The sequence below is a fragment of the Labeo rohita genome, chromosome 18 (genome assembly GCF_022985175.1).
Source record: "Labeo rohita strain BAU-BD-2019 chromosome 18, IGBB_LRoh.1.0, whole genome shotgun sequence".
Taxonomy (NCBI): Eukaryota; Metazoa; Chordata; class Actinopteri; order Cypriniformes; family Cyprinidae; genus Labeo; species Labeo rohita.
In genome coordinates this window covers 32,333,607-32,349,654 of record NC_066886.1, presented here as the reverse complement: position 1 = coordinate 32,349,654, position 16,048 = coordinate 32,333,607, and the positions used below count along the sequence as shown (strand labels likewise).

The 16,048-nt window shown below is 35.8% G+C and overlaps 1 protein-coding gene across 3 annotated transcripts in view; it reads right to left on the bottom strand.

Moving 5' to 3' along the window:
- Positions 1–4,378: 4,378 nt before the first annotated feature.
- Positions 4,379–16,048, bottom strand: part of vaspb (vasodilator stimulated phosphoprotein b) — a 44,458-nt gene continuing 32,788 nt past the window's right edge. For 2 of the 3 annotated variants that reach the window (XM_051134641.1, XM_051134640.1), the window contains 10 exons: positions 15,701–15,813; positions 14,653–14,900; positions 13,953–14,113; positions 10,162–10,219; positions 9,557–9,584; positions 9,428–9,467; positions 9,185–9,241; positions 7,199–7,271; positions 5,662–5,719; positions 4,379–5,556 (listed from right to left, as the gene is read on the bottom strand). In XM_051134641.1, coding sequence (XP_050990598.1) covers positions 5,519–5,556; positions 5,662–5,719; positions 7,199–7,271; positions 9,185–9,241; positions 9,428–9,467; positions 9,557–9,584; positions 10,162–10,219; positions 13,953–14,113; positions 14,653–14,900; positions 15,701–15,813 — 874 coding nt within the window. In that variant the 3' untranslated portion in view covers positions 4,379–5,518. The remainder of the gene's footprint in view (positions 5,557–5,661; positions 5,720–7,198; positions 7,272–9,184; positions 9,242–9,427; positions 9,468–9,556; positions 9,585–10,161; positions 10,220–13,952; positions 14,114–14,652; positions 14,901–15,700; positions 15,814–16,048) is intronic. The other variant, XM_051134642.1, reaches the window with a different exon arrangement.

Below are 16,048 nucleotides of genomic sequence, written 5' to 3'. Positions count from 1 at the left end.
AAGTTGACAATAAAAAAATACACATATGTAAATATAAATAGACAAAAATTGCAATATAAGATTTAAGAAAATAAATAAATTGTATATACAGTTGTGCTACAGATGATAGAAAAAGAACAGAATAGAATAGAGTAGAGTAGAGTTGAGTAGAATAGAATAGAATGAGATGTCGGGATGTACTGAGATGTAGGTGGTAACAAATAAAGGTTATTGCACAATTGAACAATTTAACTGTTCATTAGGTATATTGCCCGAGGGAAGAAACTGTTCTTGTGTCTGGCTGTCCTGGTATTTGTGGCTCTGTAGCGCCGACCAGATGGCAAAAGTTTGAAAAGGGGATGACGTGGGTGTGAGGGATCCAGAGTGATTTTCTGAGCCCTTTTCCTCACTCTAGATGTATACAGCTCTTGAAGGGTGGGCAGGGGAGCACCAATAATCCTCTTGGCGGTCTGAACCGTTCTCTGTAATCTTCTGGTGTCTGATTTTGTAGCTGAGCCAAACCAGACAGTTATTGATGTGCAAAGAACAGATTCGATGACGGCTGAGTAGAACTGTTTCAGCAGCTCCTGCGGCAGGGTGAACTTCTTCAGCTGTCGAAGGAAGTACAACCTTTGTTGGGCCTTATGATAGCATTATTGCTCCATGGTACCACCCCAGTATTTTTGTACGTGGTGAGTAAATAAATTCTGATTAAACAGTCACTGGCAAATGTTGCATCACAACAAATACAAAATATGAAAAAATACAAAATATGAGAATAAAATTATTTTCTAATCTTTATTTCGGCACCTTACATTGTTACTAGGTGGCAACAAGTGACTGTCCTTAAGAGTGAGTCATTTAATCTATCACTCACCTGATTGGTTCGTTCAGAACCAAAACAAAAGTATGTAGGAATTCATAGTATTTGTGAACAGGCTGCTACTGTAAAGCATGCGCAGAATGACAACATGAGAATTTTGCCTCCTGATGTCATTCTGTTCCATTCAGACTCATACCACACACACACGTGCACGAGCTGGTTAGATTACTTACAAATTGTAGTCCATTAACTGATTCCAAATTACATTACAAAAATCGTAGTTAGTAACATAATCCATTACATTACATTTTAGATAATATAATCTATATTATCAATATAATCAAATTTTAGATTACTTTTGACCTGACTCATATATTGCATTGATTTAAATAGGATAACCTTGCACCATATTGATATAGAAATACAAAGAGTAAGAAAATATATTTTATTCATTGTTATAAAATGAAGTGTATTAAACATATCAAAGTTTCCCAAACTGGTGTTTGTGAAGGAACTGCAGTTAAAGGAGTTAAAGAAGTAGTTCACTTCCAGAACAAAAATTTACAGACAATGTACTCACCCTCTTGTTATCTAATTTGTTCATGTCTTACTTTCTTCAGTCATAAAGAAATTAAGTTTTTTGAGGAAAATATTTCAGGATTCCTCTCCATATAATGGACTGCTAAGGTGCCCCTGAGTTTGAACGTCCAAAATGTAGTTTAAATGCGGCTTCAAAGGGATCCTAGCAGAGGATGAAGGGTCTTATCTAGTGAACTGATCGGTTATTTTCTAAAAAATACATTTACAGTTTACATACTTTTTAACCTCAAACAGTCATCTTGTCTATGTCTGCGTGATCTCTCTCCAATCTCATTTTCTCCTCCAACTTACAGATCGTCCTACACCGCTGTTTTACCTTTTTTTCTAAAAGGGGTTTGAGCTTCTTTGCATGTTCACTTTGTAAACACTGGGTCGGTACTTCTGCAGCGATTTAGGATGATTTTAGAGTTGGAGGAGAAAATGAGATTGGACTGGACCCTATCTATCATGAACTAGAAAATACAGAGTTCATGCAGATCTAGACAAGACGACCATTTGAGGTTAAAAAGTATATAAATTGTAATTTTTTTTTTTTTTTTTTACACAAAATAACCGATCGTTTCACTAGATAAGACTCTTTTTCCTCGGCTGGGATCGTTTAGAGCCCTTTAAAGCCGCATTTAAACTACATTTTGAACGTTCACACTCAGGGGCACCACAGAAGTCCACTATATGGAAAGGAATTCGGAAATGTTTTTCTCAAGAAACATAATTTCTTTATGACTAAAGAAAGACATGAACATCTTTGACAAGGGGGTGAGTACATTATCTGTAAATTTTTGTTCTGGAAGTAAACTACTTTTTTAAATGAAAAGCTGTTTTTAAAATGCTTCATTAAAATAAGTCAATATAAAATCAATCAAAATAAAACACTAAAAAATTTAATATTTTAATTATTTACCTGCATGTCATGTGACCATAACCAATGTCAGAAAAGCATGAACATGCAAATGTGATACCTAATTATTCAAATATTTATTTTAAAACCTCAGGGGTACTTCAAGTAAATATATTAGGTGAAAGAGGATCCGATAAGAATTTTTTTTTTTTTTTTTGTAAATTTGTGAATTCATGAATTTGTGCATTTTAATGTGCTTGAAAAACAAATGCCTTCTAAAGACATAGAAATAAATTCATCAGTAGTTGATGCGATGTTGAAACACTTCTTAAACCAGAAATGATTTTTGTAAAATCAGGGGTCAAATTCTGTCGCCACCTGAATAATGACTGATTATTTTGTGAATGTCCACAAAACTGAGTGTATATAAGCAGCAGGCTATTTTAGAAAGGAACATCTAAAAAACGAGAAAGAGGAATTAGAGAGAATCAATAAATTATTTATAATTTATTGCTATTATGTGAATAATATGTATGTAATTAATAAAAAAAAAAGTAACTAGTCTGATTACGAGTATTTAAAAATGTAAAACCTTACTGTAATTATAAGTACTTAAGTTTTGGAATCTGATTACGTTATCCAGATTACATGTAATCAGTTACTGCCTAGCTCTGCACATTCATACTGTAAAGAGCACACTTTTTTAACATTCACAAAGTAATCACTTATTCAAAAGAAGTACCTACCAGTGTTGAGGAAAGTTACTTTTAAAAGTGATAAATGCTGTAGAAGTAGAGGAAAAGACAATAATGTGCTCTAAACGCATGCACCAATGGCACTTACGTTCATATGCATCCATGTTTTATTTTCGTAATAATTAATATCAATGCATTACAATATTGCAACTTGCATTACCCCAACACTAATTCATTTTCAAACAAACACCACTACTGAACTGCTGTGTGTGGCTCTGTAGAACTACATTTTGTTGGAGAAATAATAGACCAAGTAGGCTAACAAGTAAAACTGTTAAATTCTTGTTTACCTAACTGTTCCATAAAAGCAACATCGTTGCAATCGGACTGTTTGTACTGAACGATTACCATATTTGCGTAATACGATGCATGTCTGTGGTTATTATGACCGTGTTTATTTCCATATGTGGGGCCAGTGCAAATTGAAAAACATGCATGACAAAGAAAACATTGAAAACTATTTCTAAAAAGCAGATATTATCTTAAGAATTGTACCATTTGTGTATTGTTATTGCGCTCGGTTTTGGTCTGTTGTTGAGGTTATTCTAATCCTCTATTCTGAAATCAAATGTGTTTATCAGGGTTGGCTTCTAAAAGCAGAGTGAGATAGCAGTTGTTGACAACTCTGCTTGGGTCCATTCATAACAGGAAACAACAGCTCATTATCCTTCTGCTGTTGCTCTCTCAGCCACGGCTAAATAAACATTTATATAGTCAAAGAAATTGTTTCCTGGATTTCATAACAAGGCTGTTTTTATTATGCCCTGTATGTGTGGATAACAATACATGTGCTGCAAACATGTTTCCTTCAAATCAAAAGCGAGTTTCACTCCTTGTGTCACACGTAGGATACTACTGTATAAATTATTGCACTGAAATAATGGGGGGGGTTTCACTTCAGTATTTCTCATCCTATGTGTCCATGCTAGGTAAACCTATTCATTTTTGTGTCCGAAATACCAGTCTAGCTATAAAAATCACAGAAAATCTCCTAAGCCAAATGTGTTTGTGGCAATATATATATATATATATATTTTATTACCCGTCAAAATCCATTTCTCGATTTTAAAAGAATTTCATTTTAATAAACCAATATCGATTCTTAACTCACAATCAATCTTTTGGTCTATGCTGTTTTCTTCCATTAAAATAGCAATAGGCTAGGCTTTGTGTTACTTTTGATATGAAACAAAGTCTCAGATTTCAAATTCTGTCAATTTCCTTAGGAAAGTCCATAGACTGTTAAAAACTTAGACATATTGTCCTTGACGTCACCCGTAGGTTTCTGAAGAGCATTTTTGAAGCTCTTAGTGGACTTCAGATTTTTCCTCATTGATAAAAAATTTCAATTTTTTTTAAATAAATAAGAGGCAGACACAAGTGCAGTAGAAGAAGCAGCTGTATTTGACTATAAAGGCATCTAATCCAGTGTCTCTACGCAATTTTCTTTATATATTTCAGTGTAAAAAGCCTATATTCTATAGAAAAAAAAAGAAACAAAAGTTTAACAGAAAACTGAAAATAACAATCTCTGAAAAGAAAACATTATAATCACAATAAGTCCCCATTCACCAATCATTTCAATTAAAATAGAAACATTATCTCAAGTTTTCTATCTTTTTCCCTCAAAACAAATATATATACCTTATATATATTTATATTTATATGTATTTTCCAAGGCAGTTTGGCATGGCCAACAGACAAAAATGATCATGACCATATTAATTCATATCTCAACACAAAGTTTAAAAACATCTCAAATGAGGGCTGAAGCTATGACAACAGTTGTTTCGCGCCACCAAATAGCGGCGGTTGACTGACCGCACACAAGATGGCACTGATAAACAGAGGCAAGTGCGGCCAAACGTCCATAAACACAAACATGCATCCACACACGAAACACAAAGCTCTGAGGCTCAAATTAAAGTGAAAAATACGCTTTTGTTTTCCCTAAACCAGGTCTGATGTGAAAATCTCCCAGCTGAAAGCACAAGAGTGGGACACGACATGATGGTCCGGTCATGAGGTGTGTGCGTGCGTGTGTGCGTGTGTGTGTGTGTGGTGGATAGTGTGTACACTGCAGGTCTTCTTCTCCAAGATCTTGTTTTTGCCTCCTTATTGTTGCATCATAGCTCTGCGGGTCTGTATATGCCCATTACAGTCACTGGGATGGTTGATATGCTATATTCCCTGAATACAATCACTTTAGGCAAGTATTGAGTTTATGATGAGGATTTATGCACTGTGTATTACAGGAATCAAGCGTGAGGGTGACAATGTGTACGCCGGTATGTAAAACATCAAGTGGAAAACAAAATATGTAAAACTAAACATGGAGAGAAAGAAAATGGATGAGTGTGAAAGAAAACAATAGCAGGTAAAGGTACAAGAAAGCTCATCTTGGGCTGAACGGTAATGATTGAGGATCAAGTCCCTGGGTGCTTGTGTGAGTGTGTGTGTGTGTGTGTGTGTATCCCTGGGTTCTCAGGACCAAGTGATCCTTTCCCACCCATTTCTGTGGGACTATGTAGATCCTCGTTTCTGTAGCTCCTGAATAAAGGCTGTGCAGAACACACAGGAACAAATTAGTACAGCAAATAATCTTCATTTGAAACACAGCAGAGAAAGGAAGAGAAATGCAGGGAAAAAAAAGTTAATGTTCTCACCTCTGATGATTTCGTCCTTAACCTTCTGAAGCTCTTTTCTCACTTCCTCTAGCAGTTCCTAAATATAAACCAATTCAAGTTCACATGATAATACCTCCTAGTTGAGTAAAATCATGGTAATATCTACAGGGTCATCACAAAACAAAAAAGTACTACTTTTTATTTTACATAAACTCTGCAAAATGATTTCTTAATTAAATAAAGATTTAATTGAGAATTTCTAATAATTCTCCAGTCATTTAGCCAAGTAAACAACCATACATACAGGGCTTAAAAATCGGCATTGGTGAGTTTATTGAACAGTGTCAGTCGCAAGTTGGCGTAAAAAAGTGAAACCTAACCTTTAAAGTGAAACCTAACCTGCTGAAGTTTGCCATTGATGTAAATCAAACAACAACAACAACAACAACAACAACAACAACAAAAAAAAAAAAAAAAAAAAAAAAAAAAAAAAAAAAGAAAGCATCACTTGACTGCTCTAGTCGCTGATTAACTTTTGTAGCTTGAATGAAGATTAATATAGTTTATGCATGTACACTGCCCTCCAAAAGTCTGGAAACGCCCTAGAAAAGTTGGGTTTTGGACAATACTGGCATGAATCCTTTTTAATTTGTGATACTTTTGCACTGATAAAGGACAACACAAACTACAGAAACAAATTTTATTACATAAACAGTTTATACACAGAAAAAAAACATTTCATCAAAATATCCAGCATTAGCAGCTATTACAGCTCTGCACAATCTGGGCCTAAATTCTTTGTATTCTAAACTTAATTGGCAATCAATTGTTGAAGCTATTAAGGTGTGCTGACCCAAAAATCCTTTATAAACCTGGGCCAAGTTTACACCAGTAACCAGGCGTCACAGCTGGCAAAGGGGCATGTCTGACTTTGACATGTATATATTGCCATTATTATGTAATTAAAATGAAAATTAATATTGCTGGTCTTCAATGATAATGTCAAGTTACTTTAATGTATTTGCACCAAAAAATGATAAGGATTTATGCTGATATCGTCCAAAACCACACTTTGCCAGGGGTGTTTCCAAACTTTTGGTGGGCAGTGTACAATTTATAGTTTATGTGAAGACTGTTTTAAAATCACTTAAATTAAAAGTTGTTATACATTTCAGAGCCTAACAATAAGAAATAATAGTTTTTAATTATACTGTAATGTTGAATGGCTATAATTAATAGGTAAAATTGAGGGGAAATGCATCTAAAAGAGACAACAGTAGCAGCACATTAAAAACACTGTAAATATGTTTAGCCATTGTAGTAGTAATAACTGCCTGTTTTTGCAAAAAGTGTTTCATAGCCGGTAAAAAAAAATGAGGTGTGGCAAAAAGTTAGTTTTAGGCCCTGCATATATATATATATGCTATTATTCAGACAAAAGTATTAATTTCTAAAAAAAGAAAAAAAAACACTTACTGAACAGGTATTTTATACTGAACTTTGTAATCAAAGCACTGCTAATCTGGTATTTTTGACCTGTATGGTTAGCTATTGGTTAATTGACTTCAATTCTGACCTGTTTAATTCGTTCCATCTCCGACTCCCCTTCTCCACTCTCAGCCTCTGCTGATTGGCTACTGGGTTTCATCCTGGAAATAGAGGAAGACAAGAAATTAATAAATAGGAGTAGGAAAAAAGAGGAGGGAAAAGGAGAAGGGAAGGCGAAAGCAATGGCCTGCACACCATACCAAAATGCAATAAACCGGTCTAAAGAAGTCCAAAGTGACTTAAGAGTTATTCAGAGGAAAAACCACATCAAAGTCTTATCCACTTCCATGCCTTCAACTGGACTAAATGTCATTGCAAAATGTGTGCAGTTCATTTCTATATCTATATATTTTCTTTAACTGAAGTCCAAAGGGCAAGGGTGTATGCAGTATTAGCTGAACAAATTTGCAAGGACATACATTTTGAAAAAATGCATATCATCAGTGGACATTTAAATTAGTACTTAAATGGTGCTACTTTTAATCGCTATTTAGGAGGATTAATATCTAAATTTGGACAAAAAGTGATGGTGCGGTTTAAAGTCATGGATGTGGAGACAGCTTTAATATGGGCTCCTGTGCAGATCTGGGAACAGAAGGAATACAGTCAGTAACAGAGAGCCCCCAGTGGACAATAAGAGAATAGCAGCAGGATCAATGAAATAAATCCAAGCCTGAAAACGACTGCAAGTACCCTCAAACAAAGCATGTAATACTGTGACAGTGTTGCACAGATCTACAGACACTACAGAAAGCCAAAGAGTCTTCCAAAGGCCACGGGTTAAAGCCAGACAAGCTCAGAAACTCAGATCCACTCCAGTCACATGATGGGTCAAGTCCAGTCCAGTCTACCTGAACCAACTCTGTTTGTGTATGTTATTTTTATAATCTGACAAACTTCCTGACAATCTGCTTAGAAATTACAAGTCAGATAAACATGACTAATTTTGACAACATCCTTAAAGATTAAATTTTAAGGATAATCATAATCATAGGGTCACGTCATGTCATGTCATGTCAATAGCTGATCTTATGGAAACACCCTCCAGAAGTGAAGACTGTCTGAAGTCCATGCAGAATCACGCCAGTGTTTTTGCTGATGGCACAAGCACAGGGCCTCAGAAGGACACAGTTTTATTACTTAAAAAAAACAGTGACGTTACCACCTCATTACTGAGAAATATTCATTATCGAAGGCATTTTATTAATAAAATTCACAGGGCTCCTGAATGTTTCTGTGTGTGTGCTTAAGTATAGAACTGTGATTAAAAGACATGTGCATATCATGGTTTAATTGCACACCTTCCAGCCAATCAGAATTAAGTATTCAGACAGACCATAATATATATAAACGGCCGTTTAGAAGTCTGAGGTCAGTAAGATTTTTTTAATTTTCATTTTTTTCAATGTTTTTATTAAGCGAGGATTGCAAATAGACCAAAAATAAGTCAAGACTTTTATATTGTTGCAAAACAATTCTATTTCAAATAAATGTTGTTCTTTTAAACTTTCTATGCAAAGAATGCTGAAAAACGTGCATCAGTTTATACAAAAACATTAGTACAAAAAACATTATAAAAATAAGATTAATAATGCTTACTGCGCAGCAAACGAGCATGTTAGAATAATTCCAAATTGCATTCAAATTGCATATTAAATTGCATATAAAAACAGAAAACTGTTAATTTAAACCATACTAATATCTCATAATATTCTATTTTATACTGTACTTCTGATAAATGAAGGCTTGTTGAGCTTAAGATACTTTTAAAGAAACTTTTGAATGGTGGTGTGTGTGCGTGATATATATATATATATATATATATATAAAAGCTATAAGATACAAGTGGGCAATGTGATTTTCACAAGACTAAAAGCTGTAATGCATGGACTTGAGTGGTTTACTACTTTATTGCATGTTTAGCTGAATGTGTGTGTGTGTGAAAGCAGGGAAACCAGGGGTCGCCAGCAGTGTTAGTCCATAACCACATGAGAGCATACCGTAGTAAAAGTACCTGGTAAATGGGCTAGAGGAAGAGGGTGACTCCTGACCTCTGGGTGCTGAGTTAGTCCTGTTTGAGACATGCACTGTATATATACTTCACTTTACATTTAAACTACAGCGCCCTATGGACAGTCACACTCAACAGCTGGAGTTCTTCAAACACCAGACTAATGGAGACTCAAGTGCTGGTACATGATTTAAACAATTCAGTGTATAACGAATAAACATATAGTGTCTGTAAATGAATGTTTACCTGGGCATGGTGGCTGATTTTTCCCATGGTCTCCTAAATTCTGTTAATGAAAAATCACAGATAATAAGAAACCCCTCAGTGGGTTTCAAAATATCACAAATCTCAATCACAAATGCACTTCGTTCTTACCGCCTGGGCCTTGAGTGTCAGAATCATCCTGAAGATCATCAGGCAAAGGAAAAAAAAACAGACGAGAGGAGAATGAATGAGTGTTCCCTCAGCGTTCAGTAATAGAGTTGGCTTTTCAAGTCTAACTCAATTTTAGTACTTACATTTAGAGTAATAGAGACTGTATTCCATCTCAAGTCTATAGACACCTCTTTAAATACCTTAAGACTTTTGCATGCACTTTAAATAGTCGATTTACAGGAAACTTATAAGATATGCAAGAACTTTACAGGAAATGCAGCAATTTTTGCAGGATTTTCCCCCCAAACAAATTCCACCCCACAGCCAATTTCATTGCTCAACTTAATGTCTACTTGTAGGAAAATTATAGACTTTACATGGTCACAATAATAATAATCTATCAGGATGTGCTACCAACACTACACTTAAGGTTAAGGGTAAGGTTGGAATTTGTTGTAGCGTTAACCAGCACTGTGACTGATTGATATGACTAATGAAATGAAGAGTCGTTGTTTTTGCACTTTACTGGTTTGGGGGAAAAACACAAAAATGCTTTCTGACACAATTACCCTTAATGAGCCTTAAAAAATTGAAGGGGTTCATACATTACTGGGCTCCTCTGCTTTGGGGGGCGCCTTCTCCCCTTTATCTGCTGCTTTTCTCCTGTACCAACAGACACAATGACAACAATAAAAATAAATAAATAAATTTACAGTCATTTACAGCACATTATACCACAAAGTCAAAAAATTCAAGGAATACTATGGGCTATTTACTAAAGTCTAAAACAGCAACAGTAGCATGATGTCAGTTAAAAAAAACAATAATAATTAAATAAAGTGGAAAATAAAATAAAGTGGAAAAACACATGTACAGTAATATAGTAAGAGTAAGAATTTCCTATCCCTTTTAGGTGGCACACATTTGTCAATTTACTCTAATAAATGTAAATGCTAAAACTGGTAGGACAGAGTGATTCACAAACATTCATATAATCCAGGAAGTAGTAAAGTGCTATGGAATAGAGCTCTGCAGCTGCAGTTACAGGAATTATGTCAGTAATGCAAAACCAGAATTTCATTAGCCTAGTCACACTTCTTCACAGCTCAAGTAACAAATATTTTAGTAATGAGGAATTCATTTAACGAGGAATTCATGTAAGTGCTATACATTGTTGCTATTAAAGCCTCCAGCACCCTTTACATTACAAGTTTATTACCAAAGACCTTCGATCAACAGCTATCTCTGTTACACCCCAGGCTGTTCATTTCTATTTATGCAAGTACATCTTTTAATTCGAAGAGGGAAAGACAGAGAAACTTCCAAAAACCAATTTGCGAGACTTAAATTACCATGCATTTCAGATCTATGGTTAGAAACTGAGAGAAACATTTCAGCATTTTTCTCCATATAATGGACTGATATGGTGCCCCGAGTTTGAACTTCCAAAATGTAGTTTAAATGCAGCTTCAAACGATCACAAATGCGGTTGTAAACGATCCCAGCCGAGGAAGAAGGGTCTTATCTAGCAAAATGATCGGTTATTTTCATTAAAAAAAAGTACAATTTAAATACTTTTTCATCTCAAATGCTCATCTTGTCTTACTCAGCCTGAACTCTGTGTATTCTGACTCAAGACAGTTAGGGTATGTCGAAAAACTCCAATTGTGTTTTCTCCCTAAAATAATTTCAAAATCATTATACACTGCAGAAGAACTGACACAGTGTTTGCAAAGTGAACATGCAAAGAAGATCAAACACCCTTAACAAAAAAGGTAAAACAGCGGTATAGGATGATTTTGAAGTTGAGGAAGAACATGAGATGGGAGTTTTTCCACATACACTAACTGTCATGAACCGGAACAAAAACAGAGTTCATGCAGAGTAAGACAAGACGAGCGTTTGAGATTAAAAAGTAAATAAATTGTACTTTTTTTTAATGAAAATAACCGATCATTTTGCTAGATAAGACCCTTCTTCCTCGGCTGGGATCGTTTACAACCGCATTTGTGATCGTTTGAAGCTGCATTTAAACTACATTTTGGAAGTTCAAACTCGGGGCACCATATCAGTCCATTAAATGGAGAAACATGCTGAAATGTTTCCCTCAAAAAACATAATTTCTTCACGACTGAAGAAAGAAAGACATGAACATCTTGGATGACAAGGGGGTGAGTACATTATCTGTAAATCTTTGTTCTGTACATGGACTTCTCCTTTAACTGTGATAAACACTGCCACTAAATGGTGTAAAGCGAACAGCACAACCGTTCCCAAATTAATCAGTCCAGTTCTTTTTACTGAATCAAAAACAAAGCGTGAAGAATGTAGCTAACCCTCCACATTCACCTTGGCAATAGAATCACCACTGGCTAGTTAATTTTTTAGTTTACACACCAAATTGAATATTAAATCATGTTGTCTGCATTCGCTTGCACTGATTTGCTTAAATCAAAACAATGATGGTAATAGGTGGGTGCCAGCCAATGAGATTGTCGTTTGCACATTAGCTCTGCCTACTACCAAAAAAAGTGGCTTGAGCTTGTTCATAAAGGCTGAATAATTCCAAATTAACTCCAGTATTTTGACAGGAAAATACAACAAAGTAAATACTTTACATGTAATTTACATGTCTCGCTCTCCCTCTCTTTGCATGTGCGAGAGGAACAAAGAGCGATGACGAGTCACACAGCGCATCCACTGAGACGAATTTAAATAGTGTGATTTAAAGACTGAGTGAGACAAGTGAAATATCTGTATTGAACTTATACTTAGCCTCTAACTTAAACACTGGCGAGTGAAATCTTATAATTTATTAGCCAACGGCATTGTTTGGTTGCCTAGCATGTAAATTTAGTCGCATATGCAAGTGATTTAGTCGCACTGTAGAGGTTTGGCAGCCCAATTCAAAAAACTCAAGGTCAATTAAAAAAAGCTGGTTGAAAAAAATAATATACTGTATGTTTATTTGTCCGCCTTTAAAATCTATTCTGCAGTGTCCAAAATCTATTTTTGCTTTATGGATGTCAAATGGAGAAAGTAGGCTTCAGTAGGCTGAATAAACTGCTTTCGTGAGGATACAGCTCATCACATAATGAATCGGCAGGCTATCAGTTATTATTCTATGCTTGCCATTAAAACTGCAATTTGATTTTACACTTTACAAAGAAAAAAAACATTGCTTTGTAAGAGTACCACTGACAATTTTGCAACAGGTAGGGTTTGTTTATGCCGTTTCTTCATTCTTCGTTCATTTTACATACAAGTCTGACTCAATGACGTCAAAGTGATCCAAGTTAAAGGAGTAGTTCACATCCAGAACAAACATTAACAGATAATTTAATCACCCCCTTGTCATCCAAGATGTCCATGTCTTTCTTTGTTCAGATGTAAAGTAATTATGATTTTTTGAGGAAAACATTTCAGAATTTCTCTCTATAAGGTGGACTTCAATGGTGCCCATGAGTTTGAACTTCCAAAATACAGTTTAAATGCAGCTTCAAATGGCTCTTAACAATCCCAGCTGATGAAGCCTTATCTAGCGAAACAATCGGTTATTTTCTAAATGACAGTTTATATTCTTTTAAACCTCAAATGCTCGTCTTGTCTAGCTCTGCGATGCGTACTCGATGTGTAATCCGGGTCAATACAGTTAGGGTATGTCGAAAAACTCCCATCTCATTTTCTCCTCCAACTTCAAAATCGTCCTACATCGCTGCAGAAGTACCGACCCAGTGTTTACAAAGTGAACGTGCAAAGAAGGCCAAACGTCCTTTACAAAAAAAGGTAAAACAGCGATGTAGGACGATTTTGAAGTTGGAGGAGTTTTTCGACATACCCTAACTGTCAAGAACCGCTAGACAAGACAAGCATTTGAGGTTAAAAAGTATATAAATTGTAAATTTTTTTAGAAAATGACCTATCGTTTCACTAGATAAGACTCTTCTTCCTTGTCTGGGATCAAGAGCCCTTTGAAGCTGCATTTAAACTGCATTTTGGACGTTCAAATTCCCAGGCATTGAAGCCCACTATATGGAGAACATTCCTGAAATGTTTTCCTCAAGAAACAATTTCTTTACGACTGAAGAAAGAAAGACATGAACATCTTGGATGACAAGGGGGTGAGTACATTATCTGTAAGTTTTTGTTTTGGAAGTGAACTTCTACTTTAACTGCTGTGTAAAGCTTTAACGCAGTAAAGCAGCGGATGTTGATATCCATTTAAGTGAATATTTTAATTTGACTGCTCCTTTACAGCTCTTTTTTTCCAATCTGAGGGACAAGCTGAAGTAATTGTGGTAACTGATTCCTTAAAACAGAGAAATCTTCCAATGATAATTGAGGATATATCCATGTACACGTTTACTGTATGGTTTAGAAATTTTTTTTTACTGACCGTCGTGCCAAAATTGCGCTCATCTCTCCCATCAGGCCTCCTCCACCGCTGGGCATAGACACACTGCTGCGGCTGCTGTCTGCTTTAGGAGGTGCTGGAACACTGGCCGCAGAACTGCCGCCGCTACTGCCACCTCCTCCTCCACCACTACCAACTTCATCCTGCAGGAGGAAACACTGAGTCAATAACGGCAGCCAGGATTGAATGCATGCAAAACATCATGGGAGATCAGGGGATACATATAAAAATTTATTTTTTAGTATTCACATGGACATTTAATTTAATTTCTAAAGTTCCACCAGGAAACCAGGAAAGTTACCCTCACATCTGGCTTTATACAGCGACTGGTTTTCACCTTCTACCCCATTTCTACTCCACCCCTATTTCCAGTTCTACTTTTGTGAACTTGTAGTATACAAGTTTTAGATTTGCCAGTGTTTCATTCTCTGCAATCTCCAACATGAATTACTGATTTCATCATACTTTATCATATCAAAAATATTGCTGGTCTTTCGATAGTGCATGATTCACGAGGAAGCGTTCCATTAAAAAAAGTGTCATCAAAATGTAACAGCTTGCTCAGCTTCTAAATAAGCTACGTTTCATTTTTAGATGATGTCACCAAGACCGTAAATAACGTTACCAGGAAATGACTCACTGTTTTGACATCTGGAGATCCTCTTATCACTTATTGTCTCACCTTGTTCACTTTGCGGAGTTTGGCACCTGCCAGGGCAGCAGCGAGACCACCGCCACCTGGTCCACCTCCCTCACCTCCACCTCCTCCAGAAGAGGGCAGAGGAGGAGCAGGTGGAGGTGGAGCTCCTCCTCCTAAGGGAGGAGGTCCAGGTGGTGGGGGAGGTCCAGCTGGAGGGGGCCCAGGGGGAGGTGGGGGTCCAGGGGGAGCCGGAGGGCCTCCGGGGGCCAACGGTGGTGCTGGAGGAATGGCTAGAGTACAACAACAGGACATGATTATTAAGCAGAAAAATGATGTTCTTAAAATAATCTCAGAAATAAAGCCAGACATAATCAGTTTGACAGAGTACTTTTTGCATTATTGCAAATAATGATATCACTCATTATTTATTCTTTAATAAGTTCTACGTAATGCAATTAGACGTGATTGTAAAGAACAAAATGCATCAGTGACAGACAGCCCACTTTTTAGATTAATTTCTTTCATAGGAATTTAAAAAATCTTAAACATAATTTAAACAATTTGTATCTATCATTAAAAAAAAAAAAACTTCTTGGTTGGTCTCTACTTTCAGAAGACAGCAATGATCTCATAATCCAAATTGTGACCCTGGATTGCAAAACCAGTCTAAAGTAGCACGGGTATGCATGGGTCAAAATTATCGATTTTTCTTTTTATACCAAATATCATTAGTATATTAAGTAAAGATCATGTTCCATGAAGATATTTTGTGAATTTCCTACCGTAAATATATCAAAACTTAAATTTTAATTAATAATATGCATTGCTAAGAACTTCATTTGGACAACTTTAAAGGTGATTTTCTCAGTATTTTGATTTTTCTGCACCATCACATTCCAGATTTTCAAACAGTTGTATATTGACCAAATATTGTCCTATCCTAACAAACCATACATCAATGGAAAGCTTATTTATCAGCCTTAAGGCAATGTATAAATCTCAATTTCAAAACATTGACCCTTATGACTGGTTTTGTGGTCTTGGGTGACAAATATACAAAATTCTCATCCATAAAACACTTTCTACTCACCTGGAGCTGCTTGCCGTTCTCTCTCTTGTCGTTCCCTTTCCAGTCGCTCTCTCTCCTGTCTTTCTTTTTCTTGTCTCTCTCGATCTAGTTGCTCCATCCTCTGCTGTTCCAATCTGCAGGAAAAAACATGAAGGCATTGCAATTATTTTGATATTTTGCAATTTGAAATGAGATTTGTGAGCTGATAAGGTAGTAACTAAATTATACAAATTGTAAAATTAAAATAAATAAGTGTAAAAAAATACTAAAACACTAAAAAAAATTAAATACTTTGTTTACCTACATGACATGTGACCATTAACCAACATCAAAGAACCATAAACATGAAAACGTGTTGTGAAATTTGCA